The sequence below is a fragment of the Rana temporaria genome, chromosome 2 (assembly GCF_905171775.1).
Source record: "Rana temporaria chromosome 2, aRanTem1.1, whole genome shotgun sequence".
Lineage (NCBI taxonomy): Eukaryota > Metazoa > Chordata > Amphibia > Anura > Ranidae > Rana > Rana temporaria.
Window position 1 is genome coordinate 250,506,148 of NC_053490.1, and position 14,441 is coordinate 250,520,588.

Sequence of the window (14,441 nt, forward strand, 5' to 3'; positions counted from 1 at the left end):
CGACCCTAGACACAGACAGATGTGTCCAGGGTTGTACAAAACCACTACATATTTACTTTAACTACTTGCCCCCCGGACCATATTGCTGGTCAAAGACCAGAGCACTTTTTGCGATTCGGGACTGCGACGCTTTAACTGACAATTGCGCGGTCGTGCGACGTGGCTCCCAAACAAAATTGGCGTCCTTTTTTTCCCACAAATAGAGCTTTCTTTTGGTGGTATTTGATCACCTCTGCGGTTTTTATTTTTTGCGCCATAAACAAAAATAGAGCGACAATTTTGAAAAAAAATTATATTTTTTACATTTTGCTGTAATAAATATCCCCCAAAAATATATAAAAAAAATTATTTTTTCCTTAGTTTAGGCCGATACGTATTCTTCTACATATTTTTCGTAAAAAAAATCGCAAATAAGCGTTTATTGATTGGTTTGCGCAAAAGTTATAGCGTTTACAAAATAGGGGGTATTTTTATGGCATTTTTATTAATATATTTTTTTTACTAGTAATGGCGGCGATCAGCGATTTTTTTTCGTTACTGCGACATTATGGCGGACACTTCGGACACTTTTGACAAATTTTTGGGACCATTGGCATTTTTATAGCGATCAGTGCTATAAAAATGCATTAGATTACTATAAAAATGCCACTGGCAGTGAAGGGGTTAACACTAGGGGGCGGGGAAGGGGTTAAGTATGCCTGGGTGTGTTCTTACTGTGGGGGGGGGGGTGGCCTCACTAGGGGAAACACTGATTTTCTGTTCATACAGTGTATGAACAGAAAATCAGCATTTCCCCTGCTGACAGGACCGAGAGCTGTGTGTTTACACACACAGCTCCCGGTCCCCGCTCTGTAACGAGCGATCGCGTGTGCCCGGCGGCGATCGCGCCCGCCGGGCACACGCACGGGAGACGGGGGCGAGCGGGGGGCGCGCGCGCGCACCTCCGGCGGCGCGCACGCGCCCCCTAGTGGCGGCTATACAATAGGACGTATAGCTACGGGCTTTCGCCCAGGAGAGCCGACCTGCCGCCGTATAATGACGGTGGCTGGTCGGCTAGTGGTTAAAGGGACTCATGAGAGATTATGGAGGCTGCCATTGCTGAATGCTACTTTCCTGTTGATTGACGCTCTACCTTTGAATTCCTTCTAAACTGAAGATCTGGATAGGTATAGAGAGAAGGCTAGAGATATAGACCTGACACTTTCCCGACACTCCTTTAACCACTTAAGCCCCGGACCAATATGCAGCTAAAGGACCAAAGGTGTTTTTACAATTTGGCACTGCGCTGCTTTAACTGCTAATTGCGCGGTCATGCAATGTTGTACCGAAACTGAATTTTTCTTATAACAAAAAGTAAAAAATATCGAATAAACTAAATTTTAGTCAAACATTTAGGCCAAAATGTATTCAGCCACATGTCTTTATTAAAAAAAACGCAATAAGCGTATATTTATTGGTTTTCGCAAAAGTTATAGCGTCTACAAACTAGGGTACATTTTCTGGAATTTACACAGCTTTTATTTTATGACTGCCTATCTCATTTCTTGAGGTGCTAAAATGGCAGGGCAGTACAACCCCCCCCCCCCCAAATGACCCCATTTTGGAAAGTAGACACCCCAAGGAAACTGCTGAGAGGCATGTTGAGTCCATTGAATATTTTTTTTTTTGTCCCAAGTGATTGAATAATAACAACATTTTTTTTTTTACAAAAAGTTGTCACTAAATGATATATTGCTCACACATGCCATGGTTATATGTGGAATTGCACCCCAGAATACATTCTGCTGCTTCTCCTGAGTACGGGGATACCACATGTTTGGGACTTTTTGGGAGCCTATCACAGTTTCGAAGGCCATAAAATGCCAAAATAGCACAAACCCCCCTAAATGACCCCATTTTGGAAAGTAGACACCCCAAGCTATTTGCTGAGAGGCATGTCGAGTCCATGGAATATTTTATATTTTGACACAAGTTGCGGGAATATGACAAACTGATTTTTTTTTTTGCACAAAGTTGTCACTAAATGATATATTGCTCACACATGCCATGGTTATATGTGGAATTGCACCCCAAAATACATTCTGCTGCTTCTCCTGAGTACGGGGATACCACATGTGTGGGACTTTTTGGGAGCCTAGCCACGTACGGGACCCGAAAACCAAGCACCGCCTTCAAGATTTCTAAGGGCATACATTTTTGATTTCACTCCTTACTACCTATCACTACCTATCACAGTTTTGAAGGCCATAAAATGCCAAGATGGCACACAACCCCCCCAAATGACCCCATTTTGGAAAAAAGACACCCCAAGCTATTTGCTGAGAGGCATGTTGAGTCCATGGAATATTACATTTTTTTGCTGGAGCCTCCGTTCCCAGTTGAAGCCAGTTTTGGGGAAACTAGTCGGGTGGAGCAATTCTAACGCCATCACACTCATACATACAGCCCATATGGTTTGATCCTTGGCTGTTTTTTATATATATGAATTTATATATATATATTTTGTCTTTTTATCCTTGTGATAGTTTCTTTATTCACAGAACACTGATACTGTATGTACTGATATGGGCGTAACATGTTACAAAAGCTGAACTTATCCTTTAAGTCAGGGGTGGCCAACCAGTGGCCCGAGGGCCACATGTGGCCCGCGGGGCCCTCTGATGTGGCCTGCGACCTCCTGCTCTGGAATGGCAGGTTAGCAACAAAGATCGCAGGTTGCCGACCTGCCATATCACAGCATCATTGTTGTGAATGATGCTTGAGGTAGAGGAAGAAAACGGCTGCGGAACGAAGCCCCATAAGCCGATGCTTCCTCTACAACTTTTGCCACAGGCGGAGTCTAAGGCAAAGTTCAGCTAACCCGCAGGATAGACACAGCGGCACTTGCGGTGTGGGTAAACCGCAGCACAACAGTGTGAAAGCAGTCTTAGGCCCTTTTCACATGATCAGCCCGACCAAATGGGACCATCAATTCACCTCTACAGAGCGACACATGTCTGTTTACGCCAGCCTACCTCCAATCCAAAAAACATTTGTCCCCTTCTATCTGGGCGAATCAGAGGGCCTATAGAGTAGCCGTGACCTGTCATCCGTCCGCTCATTGTGGCCCTCGACTGGTCACCAAGTTGCTTAAGTGGCCCTCACTCTTCAAAAGGTTGGGCACCCCTGCTTTAAGTGAACATTTGTGGGAAATAAGAAGGTGGTTTTAGTGTTGGCCTAACATGGAAACAATGACTATACCACATTGCTGTTACTTTAATTGCCTTCAGCTGTTTTGTTAATTGACTCTGCATGTCATTCCATGTGTTCTGACCAGAACGTTAAGCATTTTAGTAGTGTCCAAGCTGTGTTGCAATAATAGGTATAATACTTTTATCATGTATTACGTACTCATATTTCAGTACCTGGTACTTTAATAGAAAATCAAGAGATGGTAATCCCTCCGATTCAGGAATCAATTATGTGCTTCTTGTTTGCCGATTAAAAAGCCTACGTGTAAGCAGTCATTGGTTTGTGTCATTTGTTTCTGACCTTCTCTAGGCCATGGAAGAATCTATAAATAATGAGAATGTGCGTCACTACATGATAATAGAATTGTGTTCTGAGCAATGTTTGCTGCCTTTTCTCTGTGACATTAATACACAATCTCTTCACTGGTTGAGCCAATCCACTCGAGTCATTGTTCACTCAGCCTGTCTTATATAGTTATCTGTCCTGCCATAATATGACAGGATCATTGGTCAGTTTTGATTTACTGGCCACAGAACACCAAAAAAAAAACATTTTTGTATTTTTTTTTTGTGGAATGCTGTTTTCAAAAATATTGGTAAGAAAATGGTATATGTATGTGTATGGTTTTGGTGTGGATTCTTTGTTTTCTTGTGTTGTAGTCTCCTCCTTCGTGGTTGATATCCCCCTTTCTTTACATTGTCCACTGCGCCTAATTAGGTTAGTATGTCAGAATATGCTATCCCAGGTATTCCCATTATGTTTGTACAGTGTAAGAGACAAATTATGTAATTGCTTACCTTATTTAGAACATGAAGCTACCCATTTTTCATCCTTTTTTTTTTAGTTCCACTGTTAGGTTACTCAATCACCTTATTTATAACATTACCCAATCAGGTTCAAGTGTATTTTCCGAAAGCACACGGTGGGATTGATTTAAGGGCATTTGCTCCAGAGCTCAGTACATGAGATGAAGCTTCACTTTGCAAGGTACAGTAAAACCTTGGTTAATTCATTCCAGAAACATGCTTGTAATCCAAAGCACTTGTATATCAAAGCATTTTTTTACAGGGTATAAAAGAGAAGAGAGGCTACTCTAAGTGTGGCAATAAGTTGCTAAATGTTGTACCTTCATTAAATGTAACCATATTGCTACACTTAGAGGCTCCTCTCTTCTTTTTTATACTCAGTTGTGACATGATGCTACTCTTATATCAAGACATCGCTTGTATATCAAGGCAAAATGTATTAAAACATTTAGCTTGTCTTGCAAAACGCTCTCAAACCAAGTTACTCTCAAACCAAGGTTTTACTGTATACTCAATCACACACAAGGAAAAAAAAGCATTTTTAGCTTGCATGTGATTGGATGATGGCTGTCAGCAGAGCGTCCCCCTCATTTAATAAGAAAACATACAAGTTGTAGCGCCGAGTAGTGGTATTATTTATAAACACTGAATGTCCATATAAAAAAAAAAAAAATATCAAGTGACAAATGTGTAAACAAAAAAAAAGGAAAGGGACAGATTTATATAGAAAAAAAGTCCAAATAATGAATGGTGAAAAACTTGATTGGTGTATAAGACTGGGTGAATGATCCAGATCAACGGTAATTCACACTTGAACGTGATGCACACTTGTAAAATACCCGCCACCAATATTGCAGAGGCTTACCAAATAAATTAAACCCTAATGAGCCTACGCCCAGAGGGTCAACAAAGCTGAATGTATAAAAAGGATGGGACAATACAGGACCAGATCTTCATACGTCAAACGGCAAATCCACCAAACGAAAGGAAGATGTCTAGTACTTGAAGATGGTAACTCCCAAACGGTCAAACCAAAAATCTGATGTATAAGAGAAGAGTAAAACAGAAGAAACACATAGCGTAATACCGTAGGCACTGAGCATTTAATAATGGTTAGAAACACTTACATGGAAGTAGGAAAAAAAGAACATGTCGATCAAAATGTGCGTGGCAGCAGTGGAGTCACCCGATGCGTTTCACAAAAACTTGCTTCGTCTGGGGCAGACGAAGCAAGTTTTTGTGAAATGCGTCGGGTAACTCCACATCGGATTTTTGGTTTGACCGTTTGGGAGTTACCATCTTCAAGTACTAGACATCTTCCTTTCGTTTGGTGGATTTGCCGTTTGACGTATGAAGATCTGGTCCTGTATTGTCCCATCCTTTGTATACATTTAGCTTTGTTGACCCTCTGGGCGTAGGCTCATTAGGGTTCAATTTATTTGGTAAGCCTCTGCAATATTGGTGGCGGGTATTTTACAAGTGTGCATCACGTTCAAGTGTGAATTACCGTTGATCTGGGATCATTCACCCAGTCTTATACACCAATCAAGTTTTTCCACCATTCATTATTTGGACTTTTTTTCTATATAAATCTGTCCCTTTCCTTTTTTTTGTTTACACATTTGTCACTTGATATTTTTTTTTTATATGGACATTCAGTGTTTATAATATCACTACTCAGCGCTACAATTTGTATGTTTTGTTTGTTATCTTCCTCTGTTCACTGGTTTTTGTAGCTGCTCACCTATCAGATAGCGCGGATTATTTTGTTTTGTATCCTCATTTACTAAGCCCTGGAGCAATTTGCCCCTTGCAGAGTGAAACTGCACTTGCAAAGAGAACAGTGTATTTATAATGTCTTTAGTTTATCACCCCCCTAATTAGCATTAGAGTGTTTAGCCTAAAATATAACTAAAGGCTAACTTTTTTTATTTTTAGTTTTGGACAGAGATTAGAACACCTGTCATGTTTTTATTGCTGTCTGTGTTTGAGAGATTCATCCTATTTATCCTGTTTACCATTATTATTAAAAGTGAAAAATTACTAATTTTAGGTTGTCTCCAGAAGAGTAATAGAAGTAATCTTTCAATGGGCACACAAGTTCTGGTGACCTGGGGGTCCCCGAGGGATTCCTTTTAATTTGCAGGAATTTCCTCTCACTTCATGTTTTGGCAATGGGTCAGGAAGTGAAGGTAAAAACTCCACAATGGGACACTGATGGTTAAAAGAAAAACTAAAATAAAAAAAGGTTTTGATTACAGTTCTATTTTAAAGCTGAATACCAGATATGCATTTTTACATAGTTCCATAGGTCCAGCTTGGACAGGTGTAAGTATACATGTGCCCTACCTGGAAGGTCCCAGTAGAAACTGGAAATCACTGTAGTAGGCACCAGTACTACAGTGATCGCTGCAAGCTTCTGGATCCCTGTCGCTGTGTTATAATGAGCCACATTTATCGGAAGTCGTAATAGACTACCCATGGAGCTTTCAATTGTGGCTGACATACAGTTCCTGAAAAGTACACAAAACTTGAGTCTCCGTTCAATACCACACACAGCTTTGGTATTTGTGTTATATTTTGCTGGGTTGACAAAATGTTAAAGTGCATTTTTATTTTCTTATATAGAAAAGTAAATATATTCCTTGACCTGACAAGTAATATTCAAGTACCACCCTTATCTCACTGGAATCCAGAGTATTACGAACCATTTTGTTTTCTTTAGTGAAACGGTGAACTGATACAAAACCAACCTTCCAAAAAATAAAAAACTGATTTTAGTGGGTTCATGGCATGAGCTTGCCATTTTCTCACTCAAGAAAGCTGAATAGTCTACCCATCCAGTAACCATAAGGGAAAGTTATATGCTGTTTGGGGTTTGTGGAGGCTGTTTTCAATAGTTAAGTGATTTTGAACCCTAAGTTTTGTAAAGGCTGAAGGTTTATTACCTTTGTGCATTCTATGCATGAAGGTAAAAAACATTCTGTGTGCTGCTTCCCCCACAGCCCGCCAAATACTCACCTGAGCTCCCTCTCAATCCAGCAATGTGCATGAGAGCATCGGCTTTCCCGAGACTCCCTCTCTTTATTGGCTGAGAAAGCAGCAGGAGCCATTGGCTCCCACTACTGTCAATCACAGCCAGTGAGCCAATGAGGAGGGAGCAGGTGCAGGGCGAAGCAGCGGCTCTGAGTGTCTTATGGACACATAGAGCAGGGCTTGGGAGTGAACACACACCAGTGCCCCCATAGCAAGTGGCTTGCTATTGGGGGCACTGTTCAAGGGGGAGGAGCCAGGAGTGCCAGTAGGGGACTCGAGAAGAAGAGGATTGGGGCAGCTCTGTGCAAAACCACTGCACAGAGCAGGTAAGTATAACACTTTTTTTTTTAAGCCGAACCTATAATCACTTTCAGCAGTTGATTTAATCACTTACTGAGTATGTAGTTTCATCATCTTGACTGATCTTCCCATCTCCAGCTGGTGAAATGGCTGCTGTCCCAGGTTTCCTGTTTCAGGATGGCTGCTTTCTTTTGCAGCATCCTATGGAGCTACAGTACCCTTGCATGAAGGGAATAGAGTTGTCTTCCTACACTGTGTGCATCAATAGAAACACACAGCCCATAGCCTAGAATGACAAGGCACGCCCTCTTCTTTCTCCAAACTAACAGACTGACTCCAGACTGTTGTCCGCTGTGAAGACTTTCAGCCCTGAGAGAGCAGGAGCCAGCAGCATTGAAAGTAGTAAACTGCATGTGCTGAGATAAGAATTTTAACAAATAGTTTACTGGGGAATGGTTATTTTATTGTGCTTAATGTGTTAAACTGAAAAACACAGGGGTTTAATATTACTTTAGGGAAACAAAATGTGGCATTCATGCAGTTTTCTTGATATTTTTACATTTAAAAACAAACAAGCTGCTTTTGTTCAGAACAGTCTATTGCTGTGTGTGTGTAAATAATGACCTAATTATCTTTATTTATTTTTTATAGATGGCGGTCACCAATTTTTGAGTAAAATCTGCATGTCATGAGGTTATAAAGAAAAATATCACTTCCCATCTGCTTGCTCCATCATTGTGAAAATGATTGGAAAACTAAAGCAAAACCTGCTCCTAGCATGCCTTATAATAAGCTCAGTGACAGTGTTCTACTTGGGACAACATGCAATGGAGTGCCACCATCGAATAGAAGAACGCAGTCAACCTGTCAAAATGGAAATCCCCAAAGCAACATTAAGAACTGAGCAAAGGGTGAACGCTAGCTATACATATAATAAGGACATGCCATTAGTATTTATTGGGGGAGTGCCTCGCAGTGGAACTACACTCATGCGTGCCATGCTTGATGCCCATCCTGAGATTAGATGTGGAGAGGAAACCAGGGTCATCCCTCGGATTTTGGCCGTCAAGCAGATGTGGGCACGTTCAAGCAAAGAAAAAATTCGCCTAGATGAAGCTGGCGTAACAGATGAAGTGCTAGACTCAGCCATGCAGGCTTTTTTACTGGAAATAATAGTTAAACATGGTGAGCCTGCACCTTATTTGTGTAATAAAGATCCATTTGCTTTAAAATCTTTGTCGTACTTGGCCAAAATATTTCCCAATGCCAAATTTCTTCTTATGGTGAGAGATGGACGTGCTTCAGTGCACTCTATGATTTCTAGAAAAGTTACTATCGCTGGATTTGATCTCAACAGCTACAGAGACTGCTTAACCAAGTGGAACCGTGCTATAGAAACAATGTATAACCAGTGCATGGAGGTTGGCTATGACCGGTGCATGTTAGTTACATTATGAACAGCTGGTTTTACATCCAAACGATGGATGAAAACATTATTAAGTTCCTCACAATTCCATGGAATGATGCTGTACTGCATCATGAAGATATGATTGGCAAAGCTGGAGGTGTTTCTCTGTCCAAGTAAGTGTCCTTTATGCAAAATGTGTTCTATTGTACTGTGATACATACTTATAGATTAAATGCAGCCTTTCCTAATGCCTTGTACACACGATCGGAATTTCCGATGAAAAAAGTCAGACGGAATTTTTTCATCGCAAATTCCGACAGTGTATGGGCTCCATCGGACTTTTTTCCGTTGGAGTTTATTACTTTCGGAAATTCCGAAGGGCATACAGGGAATAAGGCATTTAGAATAAGGGATGGCACTGACATCTCTTAATTTTTAAATTGCAAAGTTATATGACAGCTTTAGGCTTCATTTAGAGGTGTGGTTGGGGGGGGGGGGTGGGGCGGTGTGCAGCAAAAATGTACAATTGAGCCGCATTGTTGCTGTCCACCACTGCCCCCCTTAAGCGCAGTCTGATGCAGATCGGGCTTCAGAGAAAAGGGATAGATGTACATCTAAATCTACCCTCAGAATGTTTTTGGTTAGAAAATATACTGATTGAATAAAGTCTGTAATTTCACTGATACTGACACTGATATAAGATGCAGTGTTGAGTCTACAGCATGAAAATTCAGCCACAGTGACCCCTGTGGTGGGATGACTATTGTACAACATAACTGAACCAGAACTTGCAGCAGACTTGCAGAATATCTGCAAAGAAAGTTGATCTGGAGTTATGCAATGCAAACTTGCTGCAAATTGTGAAACAAACTTGTGAAGCCTGGTGAGTCTAGCAATAGCTTAGCAAGTCATTTTCAGACTTGGAGCACATTACTTTCTATCTGGTTTGTTCGCTACAGCTTTCTTCTCAGTTTCCTTTAGAGCCGTTCACACTGGGCGGCACGACTTCGGGGGAGAATCGGCAAGGCGTCCTGAAGACGACTTCAGAGGCGACTTGCAAATGATTCTGGATAGAAGTCAATGCAAGTCGCCCCCGAAGTCGTACAAGAACCTTTTTCTAAGTCGGAGCGACTTGCGTTGCTCCTATTATAACGGTTCTATTGAATACAATGGGACACGACTTGTCAGGCGGCTGAGTCGCCTGACGAGTCGCCCATGTGAACCGGCTCTTATTTCAGTGTTTTTAAAGGGAGTTTATCTTTGATCAGGTGACATGGAGAGAACACAAACATTGTAAATGGCACTAATCTATATCAGCCAATAAGAGGAATGTGACAAAATATTGTCAGGGTGGCTGCAGTGGGGCCGCTGTTTTGCAAATGCTCTGAACTTTCAACCAAGTCAAAATAATTAAAGGAGTTAAGTGGGCTGTGGTCTTTGCACTTTGTATATGCTTTCTTGTAGGTATGGCAAAAACCAGCACCAAGGAGCCTTGCACATTTAGAATTTAAATGTGTGCATTAAGAACCTACAAGATAATCAGATAGATTAGTAGTGCAAGAGAAATGTTTCTGATAGACTGGCATTTATCAGGGGCACTGGCATGCAAATCACTCATTAGCATCGCAACACACAAAGTCTTACATCATAGTCTCTGTATAGTTACTTGCTGCTAAGAATGTCAATGTAACCTTTAAAATCTGAATTTTCTCTTCTCATCTGTCAAAGGTGAAACATGAATTTCAGTGCAAGACTCGAATTTTACTGTTAATGTGCTAAATGGCTGAACCGGAGACAGTTTGCAATACATCGTAAAAATAATTCCAATGTTTCTTGATTGATGTTGTACAGCATATCAATGGTCATAGATACTGTTTCAGTACAGGAAAATCCAGTGGGCCACATATATCATATGATAATGAGGGTTGATTTACTGAAACTGGAGTGCAAAATCCTGTGTAGCTGTGCATAGTAACCAATTCAGCTTCCAGGTTTTGTTTTGTCAAAGCGTAATTGACACGCTGAAGTTAGAAGCTGACCATGCACAGCTGCACCAGATTTTGCACTCTCCAGTTTTAGTAAATCAACCCCTTAGTGACTTTTGCATTGATTCTAACTATTACATGGCACACACAGGTAATTCCATACCTTTTATAAATCCTTATCTTGCTTTGTAAGGATGTGCAAAGAGAAATTATCGCAAATCACATTTCAGTTGGTGGGATACCGCAGTTTGCCCTTTTATTAGCATGGCTGTTTTCTCATTTTTGCTGTGCCATTGGGGCTTTTGAGATATTCTACATACAGTAGGTGAACCCGATTTTGTGTCAATCTCGCTCTCTTTCTCAGCGAGATTGAGCACCTACGAGCCCCATCGCGGGAGCCAGCGCCGAGCTGGCTTGCCGCGATGGAGACAGAGCCGTCATAGAAGCGACGGGAGATTCCGACTGGGGATTCCCGCCAATTCTACACGTGTGCGGCGTTTGTTATGAATCCTGAGGGGGGAAGTCCCCGCCGGATTTTAAATAAAAATCCGGCATGGGTCCCCCCCTCAGGAGCATACCGGGCCCTTAGGTCTGTTATGGGTTGTAAGGAGAGCCCCCCTACGCCGAAAAAAAACGGCGTAGGGGGTCCCCCTACAATCCATACCAGACCCGTATCCAAAGCACGCTACCCCCGGCCAGCCAGGAAGGGAGTGGGGACGAGCGAGCGCCCCCCCCCTCTCCTGAGCCGTACCAGGCTGCATGCCCTCAACATGGGGGGGTTGGGTGCTCTGGGCAGGGGGGGCCGCAGTGCGCCCCCCCACCTCAGAGCACCCTGTCCCCATGTTGATGAGGACAGGGCCCCTTCCCGACAACCCTGGCCGTTGGTTGTCGGGGTATGCGGGCGGGAGGCTTATCGGAATCTGGGAGCCCCCTTTAATAAGGGGGGCCCCCAGATACGGCCCCCCACCCTAAGTGAATGAGTATGGGGTACATCGTACCCCTACCCATTCACCTGCAAGAAAAGGTGATAAAAACACAAATAAAACCACACAGTGTATTAAAATATTTTATTTTTCTGCTCTGGAGGCCTCCCCTGTCTTCTTTATTAGCTCTTTTACCAGGGGAGGCTTCTTCTTTGACGTCTTCGGGTGGGTGGGGGCCGCCGTCTGGTTCTCTTCCACCGCCGGGGGGGGGTCGCTTTTAAAAAAGCCCCCACCCCCCGGCGGGTTTCCTCCGGCGTCTTCGGCGGGGCTCTTCTTCTTCCGCTATCCCGACGGGTCTTCTCAACTCTCCGGGGTTCTCCTTCTGTCTTCGGCCGCTCTCCGCTCTTGACTCGTCGCACCCCGGTTCTTCGTCTCGCTGTCCGGTGTCTTCTTCCGTGCTTTACGTCTTCTCCTTCCGTGCTGTGATGAGTTCTTCTTCCGCGCTGTGACGTCATGTTCTTCACTTCTCTCCTTCTCCCGGTGTTGACACGTCGCCGGCTCCTCTCTGCAATGACGGGTGCGCGGGTGCATCGGACCTATATAGGCCTCACAGTCCCATCATGCTCTGTACCTACCCATGTGATACCTACCACGTGGGTAGGTATCACATGGGTAGGTACAGAGCATGATGGGACTGTGAGGCCTATATAGGTCCGATGCAAGGCGCGCATCCGTCATTTCAGCGAGGAGGACCGGCGTGGCAACATCGGGAGAAGGAGAGAAGTGAAGAACATGACGTCACAGCACGGAAGAAGAACTCATCACAGCACGGAAGGAGAAGACGTACAGCACGGAAGAAGACACCGGACAGCGAGACGAAGAACCGGGGTGCGACGAGTCAAGAGCGGAGAGCGGCGAAGACAGAAGGAGAACCCCGGAGAGTTGAGAAGACCCGTCGGGATAGCGGAAGAAGAAGAGCCCCGCCGAAGACGCCGGAGGAAACCCGCCGGGGGGTGGGGGCTTTTTTAAAAGCGACCCCCCCCGGCGGTGGAAGAGAACCAGACGGCGGCCCCCACCCACCCGAAGACGTCAAAGAAGAAGCCTCCCCTGGTAAAAGAGCTAATAAAGAAGACAGGGAGGCCTCCGGAGCAGAAAAATAAAATATTTTAATACACTGTGTGGTTTATTTGTGTTTTACCACTTTTCTTGCAGGTGAATGGGTAGGGGTACGATGTACCCCATACTCATTCACTTAGGGTGGGGGGCCGGTATCTGGGGGGCCCCCTTATTAAAGGGGGGCTCCCAGATTCCGATAAGCCTCCTGCCCGCATACCCCCGACAACCAACGGCCAGGGTTGTCGGGAAGGGGCCCTGTCCTCATCAACATGGGGACAGGGTGCTCTGAGGTGGGGGGGCCGCAGTGCGCCCCCCTGCCCCAGAGCACCCAACCCCCCCCATGTTGAGGGCATGCAGCCTGGTACGGCTCAGGAGGGGGGGGGCGCTCGCTCGTCCCCACTCCCTTCCTGGCTGGCCGGGTAGCGTGCTTTGGATACGGGTCTGGTATGGATTGTAGGGGGACCCCCTACGCCGTTTTTTTCGGCGTAGGGGGGCTCTCCTTACAACCCATAACAGACCTAAGGGCCCGGTATGCTCCTGAGGGGGGGACCCATGCCGGATTTTTATTTAAAATCCGGCGGGGACTTCCCCCTCAGGATTCATAACAAACGCCGCACACGTGTAGAATTGGCGGGAATCCAAGTCGGATCTCCCGTCGCTTCTATGACGCGCTTGCTGGGATGTGCTGTCACTATTCCAGTGAGTGCGAGGTGTCGGGGAGATCTCGGCACCCTGTCGCCGAGTATCAGCGCGACGCTGTCGTGCTAAAAGCACAATATCACAAACACCTACTGTAGTAAACATTCAATTTGTTTGGTCTTGGGGTGGCCATAAATAGTTATTTTATCCCTGGAAACCCAATGTGTCACTCAGACAAGTACTGGGCAGTTAGGGCTACAATAGCAGTTTGGTATTTTTGTATATGTATATTGTTATATCACATTTGATATTTGGGTGATTTATAGCTCTTGCGTTTCTTTATTTTTTTTACACTTCAGCGCAGGAACATTTACTTGCTTTTGTTTCTCATATCACCTAGTGCTCCCATCTGGGCAATTTTCTGTGCTGTTTTTTGGAAGCAGTGACATTTCTAGGAATATCAGAGGTTTTTTTAGGGCCATTGGCCTGCAGCTGCTTACCCAGAACACCCCTGCTCTCTGCCTGACAGATATCAAGCATTGGAGATTGCACAAGGTTCTACCTGTAGCAGGGTGTTCTGGTGACATCAGAGCAGGACTAGAGCAGCTGCAGATCATAGGTCAACAAAGCTTCCAACACACAGACAAGTTGGACACTTATTGATAAAGAGACAGAACAAAAATAAGCGCCCCATTTACTTTTTTACAATATGTAATTTGTCTGCATTGTTTGTGTGGGCGAAATTTGCAAAGCTAAAACACCCCGATAAGTCTACTTGTTTTCGGAAAAGTGACAGTTCTTTCAGAACTGAAACATTTAAAAAAAAAAAGTAGTCACATGACTAAATAAGAGTACATTAACCTTGTGTTAAGCCTCTGTAAAATGTTTTTCAAGTTAAAATAACGAACATGAGATATATATATATATATATATATATATATATATATATATATATATATACTTATATACCCAACCCTACTTTTCTTGGGTCCTCTGC

General features: G+C 43.8%; 1 protein-coding gene across 1 annotated transcript in view; it reads left to right on the top strand.

Moving 5' to 3' along the window:
* Nucleotides 1-14,441, top strand: part of TPST1 (tyrosylprotein sulfotransferase 1) — a 130,297-nt gene that overhangs the window by 48,407 nt on the left and 67,449 nt on the right. Inside the window, 4 exon segments of the mRNA XM_040336768.1 lie at nucleotides 8,025-8,821; nucleotides 8,823-8,847; nucleotides 8,850-8,867; nucleotides 8,870-8,954. Of these exon segments, the coding sequence (XP_040192702.1) occupies nucleotides 8,117-8,821; nucleotides 8,823-8,847; nucleotides 8,850-8,867; nucleotides 8,870-8,954 (833 nt within the window). The 5' untranslated portion in view covers nucleotides 8,025-8,116.